This window comes from Cavia porcellus, unplaced genomic scaffold (genome assembly GCF_034190915.1).
Source record: "Cavia porcellus strain 051 isolate PalLab524CR breed Dunkin Hartley unplaced genomic scaffold, mCavPor4.1 scaffold_21, whole genome shotgun sequence".
NCBI lineage: Eukaryota > Metazoa > Chordata > Mammalia > Rodentia > Caviidae > Cavia > Cavia porcellus.
This window is the reverse complement of record NW_026947504.1, coordinates 38,818,148-38,831,771: the sequence shown is the minus strand read 5'-3', so window position 1 is coordinate 38,831,771 and position 13,624 is coordinate 38,818,148. Positions and strand designations below refer to the sequence as shown.

The following is a 13,624-nucleotide window of genomic DNA, read 5'->3' as shown; positions in this document are numbered from 1 at the left end:
GCTATCAGGAACAGGGGCAGTGAAAATGAAGCCCAAGGGCCAAGGGTTCCAGAAAGAGGGGCTCACTGGTAGGCTGGCTGTGACCCACTGCCCCAGTGCATCAGAAGTGGTGACAATTTCTCTTCTAAGGCACTAAAGAATGGGCTTCCGTCTATCTGCAGTGCTTTGAATTGCATCTCAATTAAAATAAGACTATGTGAATTATTGAGGTAATATGTAAAATTAAAACTAGTCTTCTCAGCAGCACAAAACTAAACACTTTTTACCACCAGCATATACTGAAAAGTAAAAGCAGAATAGCTAATATATTTCGGATACTATAGAAGATCTAGAATTATGTATGTATTACCCCTGACATTTCTACAAATTATAAGAAGTCACTGAATAAAAGACATTTATTACTTTGAATAAAAAAAATGAAATCTGGTTTCAGGAAAGTTCTATGAATTTAGGCAACCAGTTTTATTTCTCTGACGTTCAGTCTCCCTGACTAAATATAGGGATGAATACATTCCCAGTTTACCTAATATGATGTATATAAAATGCATTGTATAATATGGTATATATTATTCAAATGTGAAGATCCCTAAAAATAACACCTAACATTTGCTGAGAGCTTATTGTGTGCTAGGCACTCTGCTAAGTGATTATATGCATTATTTAGTTCTCACAATCCTATGCAATGGGTATTATATTAACAAAGTCAGCATTTTGAAAGGGGAGGACCCGGAGACCCTGAGCACACATATAGTGCAGTGAGAAGTGACAGATGACAGGACTCTTGAGGAGAAAAGATCCGTCCTGCGGTCAAATGGTGCAGCAGGATACAGCGAGGAAGGCAGAAAGAGAGGAAAGATGGTGAATGCTCCAGAGAGAGAAGTAAACTCTTGTTTCTATGCATTTGAATTGAGCCAGCTATGGGGAACCCAGACAGTCAAGCAGCGCAGGCTCTGCTAAAGGCAGGAAAGCAGTATAATCAGGAATCTGAAATGAATCAGGAAGGCCTAGGCAGCCTCCTCAGAACCTACAGGGAAAGATTCCTCACCCTCTGCTATCACGAGCTATTTGGAAACTCAGGCCTGCCTGTTGCTTCCAAACACCATTGTCAAGTTCAGCATACCGACACTAAGGTCTGAGTGTTAGTGGTATTTAGTCATCTCAGCAAAGCCGGGAAGGGGCCTCCTGGAGACTGCGTGGGACACATCCTTGAGACTCCTCACAGGGAACTGAGCCAGAAGGCACTAGAGCCTGAGGGAACACTGGTCTTGCTTTCTCAATTTTTAAAGAAAACTCAAGATTTCTACTAATAATTTACCACAGATAGGAGTGTGAAATGTCTAAAATCAAAGGTCTCATCTCTGCCTAGACCATAAATACTGCCTAGATTCCACTTAATTCAAATGCAACAAGACTGGGGGGGGGGCACAAAGTGACTGAAGACTTACACAGCCCTTAAAACCCACATTTGTTGTGAGTGAATGAAATATTTCACTTTTGTCCTCTGATCCTCAGTAGAGATCCGAACAGGCTCATTTTCTCAGGTCCCACGCTCTAGTTATCCCCCACCTACAAAAACAGCCTTTGAGTTCTTTTGAAGTTTATGAAAAAGGCCTTTTCATGAGTTTCTGATACAGCCCGGTCATTTTCTGGAGCTTTCAATATTTATTTGTCTTTTCTCTCATAAAAAATTGTACTGATGGCTTTGGGCTTCATAAGAATGTACATGATAATAAACAGGATATGCTATAAATAGCATTGACATGCCAACCATGTCTAACAGAATTCCTTCCCACATGCCTGGCACCATGGTCCGCAGATTCCAGTCTCACTGGGTTTAGCTGTCAAGGTGATTTCAGAGGTAAGTGCCTGCCACACAGATTTACTGCAAAATAGCACTAGAGACTTTACAAAATGCTGTGTGACATCTGAAGACCCTGGTATTTCACAGGCCTTTGTGTATATTATCACAAACTGGACCTTTGCTGAAGAAAGCAACCTCTTTTTCCTCTTCTGTTTAACTGGGAACTGCCTTTCCACACAGCTAGCTACCTTTTCTCCCTGATTAAACAGAGAGCAGATGCCTCACGCTATTCAGCCCTATCAACAGTGCTGAGAGAGACAGGCAGCTTCACTCCAGTTGAACAAAATTTTACTACAGGGAAAGATAGGTCAAGGGGCCAAATAGTTTCTCCAGATCACATACGTAGTAAAATGGCCAGCAGGAAAACAAACGTGAGGCTTTTCTCTTCACATTTTCCATAATTTTTCCCCATGGCCACAACCAGGCTTTCCTTCAGCAAGCCCTTTTCCATGGGATACTGTCTACTCTGGTCCATGGCACACTGATGGGAGACCACTTTATGTTTTCAGGTCATTCTGACACTTGTCTCATGGTTTTGTTTTCAGCTTCTGCTTTTAGACTTGAAGACTCAATATTAGTGTGGATGATGCCTACAGTAAAGTTAATCTCTTTATTCTTAACTTTCTATTCTACCTCCACCAAATCACTGTGGCTTTGGAAATCTACCTTTTGTTCATCTTGAGTCTCCTGACCCAAAACTAGAACCCCTTCTCTAATCCAGGCTTATTCTGTCTCTCCGCCTGTGACTTCCTGTCTGCCATAATGTGCAGTTATCAGGCCTAACAAAGGCCTAAGTGGAAACTGCTTACAATCTTGTATCTGTACAGTATGTCTTAAACGTGCAAAAGACAGGAGAAAGGTCCTTGGGCTGAAGGTTGCTAATAATGGTAGGTAACACACACCTATCTAACAGGTAGACGGGCAGAAGGCTTGGCACATGGTTTTGAAGCTAATGGACCTTCAGGAACCTTTACATCCAGTATAATCCCTGTGTTAATGATGCCAGGAAGAAAGGAAGGATAATGGACATCACAGCTAGAAGTGAACAGCAGAGGGATGCCAACTGGATGTCCATGGGAGAGAGGACATGGCCACACTAACTGAGCTGTGGCGCTCAGAGGTCCTGGAGGTGTACGCTCCTGGAAAGGGAGCTCAGGTCATTTATTTGGTATGGATGGGAAGGGTGCTCTCTAAAGGCCAGGCAACGAAGTAACCTTGGTTTTGCACGGTCCATCTTCCATTCCCTCAGCATTGAGGTTTGTTATCCTTCTCTAACGTTTCCTTTACTTATCACCCTAACTGGCCTCAAATGTCAAATTTAAATATTATACCCCCATGTACAATTTCACCTACCCAAATGCCTCTATTAATACTTAAGGCTTACTGATTAATCTAACCTCTCCAGCTTCGTTTTTATTTCCATTGACCTTTGTGTTTCTAAATTCTTTTCTCTTTCTTTTTGTACCCAAACCACTGATGACGTCTGTTCTTGCTCATACACCATGTGTCTAATAATCTTGCCTTCTGTACTGTCTTTAGGCAATAAGTCATTTTTGTTCTTTAAAGACATCCCTAATCATTTACTAGAGCTTCAGATCAACAGGAGATGTTAAGCTTACTAATAAGCAAAATAAGCTAATTTCACTCAAAGCAACTAACATTAGATTCTAGCTAGACTGTGCATTCTTACGGAGAATGGTAAGAGTGATAAATATGATTTTTGGCAGCTTCTGAAATGCTAAAACTAGTTTAGGCTCCGCATTCCCAACATTTTCCAGCCCACTAGGAGGTCAGACCCTGAATAAACTCCTTTTCAGTCACTTTACCGCCCTCCCCTTTATGAATTCTACTCCCTCCTTAAAGGCCAGCTCAAATTCTACCTTTGCCTGGGTTCCTCTGCCATGGTCTCCGGTAGTCTACTGGTTTTGTGTCCACTTTTTGTGGCGTTAATATGTACAATCCTAGCCTTGGGGTTTTTCAGTTTTCTACTTATGTATTCTTTCTAAATTGAATTTTAAACTCCTTGAATATAGAGAAAACATTACTTTAAAATATTTCTCGAGCTAGGCATGGTGATGCATACTTGTAACTTCAGTACTCAGGAGGCTGAGGCAGGAGATCACTATGAGTTCAAGCCAGCCTGGGCTATATAGTGAATTCAGAACTAGGCTAGCCTGAAGTACATAGTGAGACCTTCACTCAAAAAAAACAACAACAAAAAAGTTTTTCCTTTATTCTTTCCTGCCTATAGATAGAACCTAGAATAGTGCCCCATCCAGAAATGTTTGTCACCTGTAAATACTGGTTCTGCTTTTTAAAGATCACGACAAAGTATTGACATCAATTTTGGTCAAATAATATCCAGCACAGTTCTCACCTACCTGGCCAGCAAGTCAATAAGTTCAAGTTTTGACATCCCATCAGGAAGCAGCCGAGGAATAGCAGCAACGCAGGTCCTGAAAAGATCTATTTTTGGCTTTCTCTCACCCCTAGAATTTGAAGATAGACTTTAACACAGGGCAAATCACTGTGAAAAATTTTTTAAAAAATCATTAAATGTGTGGACAAAGACTAGAACTTGATCCATATCTTCTGAATCATAATCTAATTTAGATGTTGATAGTTCTAAGAAAATAATTTACAAATTTAAATGTTAAGACACAGCTATGTATTTCTGAAACTCTGACACCAGTAACTTTGTGCCATAGGCTTGCTATTCAATTGGGTTCCATGGGATTTCTAAGGCTACACTTAAAACACCAGAACCACAGAAATGCCAAAATGCATCAGCATGAAGAAACACATTAAAAGTCATCCCTACATTTCGTGTTTAAGAACAGGACTGATTTTGTGATGCTCAGGATTGAACCAGAACTTCCCCATGGAGCTAGATTTCACTATGTATAAGGAATGTGCCTCTTAACAAGTATGGTATCTGGAAACTTTTCTCCCTAAAGAGGTAGCTTTTTCTTTTAGACCAGTGGTGGCAAACCTATGGCACATGTGTTATTTGTTTTTAAGACAAAAGATGCTAATGTATGAGTTGTATTTTCCTAAACTAAAACCTCAGTATTCAGGTTTAAGCATATGCAGTGTTAACACTGTGCAATAAGTGGGTTTTGGACTGCAGTTTGGGCGCTCGGCTCTAAAAGGTTTGCTACCACTGTTCTAGAGCCTCTAGCATTATTATTAAAAATTAAGTATGTAAAATCCTGAAATTCTTACTTTTAAAATTATACCGATCTCTATGGAGAATTTCTTTCTCTTTTTACATTCTGAGAATATTAATGTTTAATGGTAATAATGCCTATCACATTGTTGGGAAATGTAAAGGAAAAATGTATTCTGTCAGTGCTCCGTATCCATGGATTCAACCAACTGAATTTAAAGTATTTTGAGGGAAAAAGGTATCTGGATTGAATATGTACAGATTTTCCCCCGTCATTATTTCCTTAACAAAACAGTATGACAACTATTTGCATAGTATTTACACTAGGTATTCTAAGTAATCTAAAGATGATTTGGAAGATATGGGAGGATGTGCAGAAGTTATATGGAACTGCCGTGTGATTTTTATATCAGGGGCTTGAATAACCTTGGGTTTTGGCATCTCCAGGTGGTTGTGGTATTCTGGAACCAATCCCCTATGAATACAGAGGGACGACTATGTTTTGTGACATTACTTCAAGTTTCAGCTGTTTTGGTGGGTAACTGATTCAAAACTCAACTTACTGTACCAAAAACCTTTATGGAAAAGTTAAACTACCCATTAAATCTAAATGATCCAAATAAAAATATCTAACTGCATATCTAAATTCTGATGATTCAGTTTTTGGGGAATAAATATACGATTGGCACTAAATTTATGCAATTGCAGGGCAGACACAATGAAAATGCAAAGTGGCACAGAAGTAATCTCTTCTGGAAACAAACCATGGTCAGAACAGAAATGCGGCAAATAGAATCCATCCTCGCTATAATCTAATGATCACAGTAATACAGCAGTCTTGCTCTGTGACATTACTTTTCAGCATGGTTTTGTAAGTTTGTGAAAAATGAATACAAATGAATGCAAACCTGTTCACATGAAGAATACACACACACACACTGACTTCTAAAATACGCTGCTTTTGTAGAAGCCGTAAGATTATTTCTTGCTCTTCCCCATGGACCTGCTAAATAAGCTCCCTGAGGCTTCCAGGGAGCAAGCCATGGCGCGGTAGTTTCCAGAGCGCCGAAGGACAGCAATGCATTCCGTGGCACCGCCAACAGCCACACACTTACAGCCTCACGATGCTGACCGCTTATGTGTAACAGCAAGGCATTTCCACGCTCTCCTAGCTTTCTCACCAGATGTTTTAAACAGCTGTGATTATTTTCATATCTGTCGGAAAACAGTTGACCCTGCCTGGCCCAAAGTTAAGGCAAACTCTGCCAGACTGTTAAGATGATAAAGTGAGCCTAAATTAGAAACTAATTGGTATGTGAGTTCCTCTTAGAATTGCTCTTACGGGGAGCATGTGACTCCTTAAATTAACATAATTTAAAAATTTATTAACATGTTAAAATTATGATATTCTCTCCCCTCCTCCATTAGCAACCAAAAAAAAAAAAAAAAAAAAACAAAAAACCGAAAAACCAAAATTGAGGGGTGGAGACCTAGCAACAGAGAAGACTTAATGTTGAAGTGCAGATTCCAAGTAGGGCCTGGGAAGTGGGGCACTAACCTCAAATACCAGCGCGGATGACTGTTCCCATTAGCATCTGCGGCCTCCACCCTCTTCTTCTAAGTGCTTATATGACTCCCTAACATTTCTCCTCTTGGTTTTTATTTTTTATTTTTTTGAAAAAATGAAGCAATGAGTTATTTTCCACTCAGGGATGTATCTTAAAGTCTAGCAGGAAAAATTTTTTAGCCTTATTTGGGGGTCTGAAGATGGGCAAGTTGGAAAAAAATAAAGAAGAATCTTAGAAAAAAAGTATAAAGCATTAGTTAAAACATAAGATACTTTTATATTTAATCTTGCATATTTTATATATATTGTTTTAGTTCTGAAGCTATCTTACTGATGTTTACTGATTATAACTGTCTTTTAAAACGTTTTATTGCTTTACTATTTTTAAAAGATAAAGCTGTATGACAGAATTTTAAAAGCATTTCTTCTATCTTCTCCATTATAAATTAAAATGGTTTAATACATTCAAGGCATATGGAATAATGTGGGTAAATGTTTTATGATAATTTGGCAACTTCTGAGTTGAGAACTAAAGCCATAAGGATATTTTTGATGTTAATAATCTTGGTGAATCTCAACTCTATTATTTTGCTTGAAGAGTCGGAAGTGAATTAAATCAAATGACAGGCAAGCTGCAGGATAATACGTGTTATATAATCCCATTTTTGGAGAAAAGAGAAACAAGTCCAGATGGTCCTAGACTTAGGATGTTTTGAGTTTACCATGGTATAAAAGCAATTTGCATTTGGTAGAAAGTGTTCAGATTCTGAATTTAGATATTTTCCAGGCTAGTGACACATGACTGCCATCCCCTCTGGTCCACTGAGCTCAGGGCCAAAGTGTATACTGTGCAGGGGGCTGTGTTGCTGAGCTAGGCTGTGCAGTAAATTAGGGTATTATATGCATTTTCAATTTCCGTTGGGGTTATTGGGATATAATCCATCCCTGGGAGTAGGGGTAGTAGGTGTACCTCTTTACATGTGCTATACTGACAGAAGAAGACTGGAAGGAACCATAGAAAGCCAAGGAATAGTCACACATCTTAAGTGGGGATCTGAGATAATTTTCATTTCACTTTAATTAATTAAAAAATTTTTTAGACAGCATCTTGCTATTTAGTGCAAGCTGGATCTGAACAGCTGGGCCAGGCTGGTCCCGACCTTGTGGTTCTCCTCCCACTTTGATTTCTGGAGAGGTGGGGATTACACTGTCTTAAAATCTATGGCACAGTTAGCCAGGCTGTGGTGGCTTACGCCTGTAATCCCAGCACTCGGGAGGCTGAGGCAGGAGGATCGTTGCGAGTTCGAGACCAGCCTGGGCTACAAAGTGAGCTCAACACCAGCCTGAACTGCATAGTGAGACCCCAGCTCAAAAAAAAAAAAAAAAAAAATCTATGGCACAGTTGCACAGACACTGTTAAACAAAAACTGTCACTAGAAATCAGTGATCTTGAGAGTTATAAAGATAGAATTTCTATACATTGGGGTGTCACTATATCACCTGGGTTGTGACAGTTTAGAAACAAATTATCATATCTGAAAAATTTGGTACGTGGATCAGTGCAAGAGTTATGAGCCTGTTTTTTTTTTTTTTTTTTTTTTTTTAAACTGACTGGCCTAGTGACTCTTTAGAATCAAACTGAATCAACCTCTGGTTTGACCTAATTTTTTCAGCTGCTCCAACAATGTCCAGGTATTTTTCACTATCTTCAACACTTAACAATTCTTAGAATTCTGATTTTAAGAAGAGAAAGCAAAATACAGGATGGATGAGGAGACCCTCCCCTCTGTGTTTTGTTCACTGTGAATGAGCTTCCCGGTACTCACGTGATCATGTCTTCAGGCTCTTTGTTTAACATCTGGACGTTGGTGAGCATCATACATCGTCCTACTTCTTTATCAAGGTGCCTTAAAATGTTGTCCACAGCTTTTCTTACTTGAGAGTAATATAAGGACATGCCTGAAAAAACATGTATTTACATCTTTGACTGAACCTACTAGAGAATATCCTGATTTATTTATCCGCTCTAACATATTTTACTAATGATCAGTCACTGATTCCCTTGAACAGAGGGGCTGCGTGTGTGTGATTCAGTCTCCTGCTAGATGGCTCCCGGCATCGTGTCCCCCGCTTACCGGGTGTTCACCACATAATCATTTGAATCACATTAATAAGAATCTTACTACTTCAATGGGAAATACTTTCCAGGACCATTATAATAAAAAGGGAAATAGGTTTTTTTTAATTTTTAAGTTTCTTGTAAGCAAGAAAACCCACTATCATTAGCAATTATATGAATAATCTCTCATTTGGGGTTAAAACTTTAACAACTTCAAATTATTCTTTGAAATATACCTATATCCCTTTGTTAATAAACAAAAGTGACTTCACATCATAAATTTCAAAATCAAAGAAAATGCATGTTAGCTACAGTTTTTACTGCTTTCCTTAAATAGCATCAATGCTCTATAGAAGACAAATGTGTGCAGCATAAACATTTTATATATTCTATACATTTAAACCAAAAGGAAGTAACTTTGAAACCCAGTGAAGTCAAATTATTAATAATTATTCCCCAGCACCACCCCTGAGGGCCAACATTTTATTTTGAGTTTGTATTTAAATTCCGCCTAATATATTTCTTTGTACCTCTCACTGATGTGTTCTGAAATTTTTTCTGTGGTAGAAGCAAAATTGCAACCTGTCTCATGGGTAGGGTAACTTGAGGTTCCTTGACTCTGCTTTGGGGACCTTCTTGGACCCTGCCCAGGGACATTTTCTTTGGTAGCCAGCTCCAGGAAGTAAACAGGCATTGAGACTGTGACTTTGGAATACGATTTCTAAACAACAACCTAAGCAGTATGCTAAGATGTAAGTTATCACCTACAGGACAAAAAGCATATAACACTGATCCTAATACTAATGCTGACCATAATGGAAGAGCGGCTATTCTCTGGTCATACTTTATATTTCAAAGTGCCTGATCTTCAGAAAGGATTATCATAGGACTAAGACCTACAGCTCTCAATTCACAACCTGTGTAACCATCTGGGTGATCAGTAACCAAGGCTTGGACACTAAACCTAAAGGAGATGAAAGGACTTAAGAGGACTGTCAGTAAGTGTCCGCTTGTCCTTCAAGTATAGCCAGGACTCCGGGCATGACAGATGGTCTCTGAAAGGGCCCAGCAACTCTGGTGAGTCATCAACCCCCCAAGCGGAGGGACTGATTGAAGCCCAGAGGTCTGAAGTCAACCAGTGTGGATTTTTCAAAAAGAAGAGTCACCAAAGAGGGGAGTCCCCCTGCTTTCAGGGACAGCTATGTGGTTAAACAAAACAATGTTATCCTGAAAAATGACACAATGGTAGCATGAAAAGCTGGAGGAGCTGAGGCTCCTCACATAGCTAAAAAATTCCTGAGGAGCCTTAACTGACCTGGACAAAAACAGGTAAATAGATTAATTTGGATCGACATGGGTCTTCCTTTGACTTGGTTTTAAACACCCAGCAGGAAAGAATAACTAAAAAAAACAAAAACAAAAAGCAATAATTACTAGTGACATGAAGGCAGAGAAAGTTAGGTTACACATAAAAAAGGGACTCCAAACACTGTACCCTATCTCTAAGGGAGTCTCCAGCTACACCTGTAACATTTCAACCTGCAGCCATAAGGGGTCATGATTCCCAGTCCTACAGCTCTTCCAAAGATGTGTCCTTCAGTCCGTTTTAGTGCACTCTTGTTATGTTACCTGAAAGCTCACCTCAGGTGAAGATTTGGCTTTTTCTATAGATTTCCCTATAGGATAAAAATGCCAACAGAAATAACCTAGTGACTAAGCTTTGTTAGCTGTGTGTTATGAACTAATTTTCTGTTATCTGCTCCAGACTTCATATGTCTGTATTATCTGAAGCTGGTCATTATCAATGATCTAATCCTCCATAAACAGAAGCCAGATCCAGGTTCCAAGCCTTCAGTAAAAAGTTTTAATGGCCCTTTATTTAGTGTATTCTTTAGCGATTGCTGTAGTTAAAACAGGAGGACACGGGATTTCACACTGATAAAACAGGGAGACGCTGTATGCTCTTGCCTGCTCCCCACCCTGCTATACCTAGGTTGACATTTCTGGACAAATGGAAGTTAATATTAAAGATAAAAGGGTGATGCCAATACTCTCTGACTTCTACAGTTTCTTGGAGCCACTATTCACCAGTGCTCTACTTTTAATTTTTAGCCCTGCTTATTTAACACTGTTATAAAATGAAGTTATAAGATTAATGACTGGCTAATGTTCTTGCCCTCTTTTCCAAGCTGCAAAGGATGATGGATCATTAAACATCTTCTTCTCATCTTCTTGGTCTTCCTTTGTCTTTTTTAGATTAGTCAGAATGAGATTTCTGATCCCTAGCTAGGTAGGGTCAGTCTCTATCCTGACCCCAATCGGCTATGTATTTTGTATCTCTCTTCATCCCTTAAGAATAAGGGAACAGGGGTCAGGGATTTAGCTCAGTGGCATAACCACCTGCCTGGCAAGTGCTAGGTCATGTGTTGAATCTCTGATTAAAAAAAAGAAAAGAAAAGAATGAGGGGAACAGGGAGGGCTGCCGGCTGTCAGATGATGAATCCCCTCCATTGTTTCCCCTCTATCCCATCCCAGAGAACCTTACCCACTGCATCCTAGAGGAAGAGTCAGCTGTAAAAATGCAAGACTTACAGGAACCCCAAGATCCAGGACAACAGCCTGCCACACACATGCATACACACGTCTGGAGGGTGAAGTAATCAGTGAGACCAGTAACGTGGAAGCATCTGGAGCAGCAGTGAGGAGTCAGCATTTGGACTCTGGACAACTCCACCGACAGAAGACCTAGCCCCCACATCCGGAGGCCAAGATCAGGTCCACACCCAACACATCTCTAGGATGGGACATAACACCAGAACAAGAAAATGAACACAGATGTCTCTACAAGCCTGCCAGCAGCCATCAGAGATCAATAGGAGAACCAGCCAGCCAACCTACCATGCACCTGCCACAACTGGGGAAACCTCAAAGTAGCTAAGTGTATCTGGAGAAGCCAGCCCTGCACCCCAACGTTGCCCTGGGAGCCTAGGATAGGAGAAACCCAGAAGCCTGACCCATTCACCTGCATTGTGGATGGACAGACAACACGGGAAGTGCCTGTGAGGCCACAACCTGATTGGTGGGAAGAACCCAGGAAAATGTCAAGATGAACAAACAAAAGGTATTCTCTGGCCTCCGACCCATGGAGAGCAAGTCCAGGAGATGTAACGGAAGAGATTGGAAGTTGCATACCTCAAGTTTCTGAAGTGATGGCAACTAAAGAAACAACTTCATGAGGCTATGAAAGAAATCAGATCAAAAATGCTGTCTCAGGTAAAAGAATAAATGAGAAACATAATAAAAGAATTCCTGAGCATATCTAAAGAAGACATGCATTAAAAAAAATAGAGGAGCATAGGAAAATGAAGGAAATTGTGAATGAACAATATGAGAGACATAGAATGCATGAAACAATTCAAAGAGATATCCAGGAAATTAAAAACTCCATCAAAAGCTGGCAAAACTACTTGAAAGAAACTGAAGATAAACTTTCAGACCTTGAAGATGGATTCGCAGCTAGTGACTACAAAAGAAAAGATCTCTTAAAAATGATAAGAAACTAGGAAATAACAATTCAATGGCTACAAGATGATGCAAAGAAAAATAACTTACGTAATAGATGTCAGTGAAAAAGTAGAGGTCAACACAAATGAAATAATAAAACTGTTTACAGAAGTAATAGCAGAAAACTTCCCAAGCATGGAAAAAAGACCTGACATACAGATTAAGTGAGGCATACAGAACTCCAGACAGCCATAACAAAAGTAAATCTACAACCAGACATATAGTAATCAAGAGCCAAGAAATTCAGCACTAGAACAGAATATTAAAAGCTGTTGGAGAAAAGAAACATATCACCTATAAAAGAAAACCCATCAGAAACCCAGCAGACTTCTTAACACAAACCATCAAGTCAAGAAGAGGTTGGTGTGAAGTATTTCAAGTCCTGAAAGAAAACAACTTCCAGCCCAGATTGATGTACCCTGAAAAACTATCTTTTAAAAGGAGAAACAAGATACTTTCATGATAAAGAACAAAAGAAGGAGTTCATGACCACCAAACAAACTCCTCAGAGGGTGCTAAAGGACATTCTAGAGACAGATAAAAATGACCATGGTTCCTGGAACAGAGGCAGAGGGAGATCAAGTAGGACAAGCAGTTGCATGGAAGGGAAAACTAAGGAGCCAACAGCAGGAAAATAGCAAGCCAGAGCATGTTGGCTGTAACCATTAATGTAGATGACCTCAATTCACCAATAAAAATGGATCAGGAGTCAGGATCTACCAATAGGTTTTATACAAGAATCATATTTAACTCAGAAGGGAACTGATAGACTGCAAAAGAGAGAAAACAATGCTCCATGTGACAGGGAATAAGGAAAAGGCAGGGTAGTTTGCTCATCATCAGAATGGATAAGAAAGATATGGCATGTTTATACAGTGAAAAGCTACCTAGCTATAAAGAAAGATAACCTTGAGGCTCTTATAGGTAAATGGAAGCAACTCCAGACGGTGCTCATGGGTGACATGGTTCAGAGTCACATGGGTGAACACTGTGTTGTCTCCCTAGGACAAGAGACTGAGGGAGTTAGTGGGATCCAAAAGGCACAATGGATATTGTGTAAGTGGAAGCGGGGAGGTGTCTGAAAAGGGAAGGTGGTAGCCATTGTTAATTTCCTATTATCGTGTTTTGTAGCCATGTATTGTTTTCATTGTTCTGCTTTGTTTGGTTTGATTTTATTGTATCAGATGATTTGGACAGCCATTTCAAAGATAACAAAATATGCTATGGTAGTCATTGTTGATTTCCTTTTGTCTTACTTCTAAGCCCTATACTGCTTTCATTGTTTTGTTTTGTATCTTTTTTTCAGACAGTATCTTGCTACTAGTTTAGGGTGACCTCACCTTG

The 13,624-nt window shown here is 39.7% G+C and overlaps 1 protein-coding gene across 8 annotated transcripts in view; it reads right to left on the bottom strand.

Annotated features, from left to right (window-relative positions):
- Positions 1 to 13,624, bottom strand: part of Fry (FRY microtubule binding protein) — a 418,719-nt gene that overhangs the window by 116,916 nt on the left and 288,179 nt on the right. For all 8 annotated transcript variants that reach the window (XM_063232589.1, XM_063232590.1, XM_063232585.1 and 5 more), the window contains 2 exons: positions 8,424 to 8,556; positions 4,243 to 4,350 (listed from right to left, as the gene is read on the bottom strand). In XM_063232589.1, the coding sequence (XP_063088659.1) occupies positions 4,243 to 4,350; positions 8,424 to 8,556 (241 nt within the window). The remainder of the gene's footprint in view (positions 1 to 4,242; positions 4,351 to 8,423; positions 8,557 to 13,624) is intronic.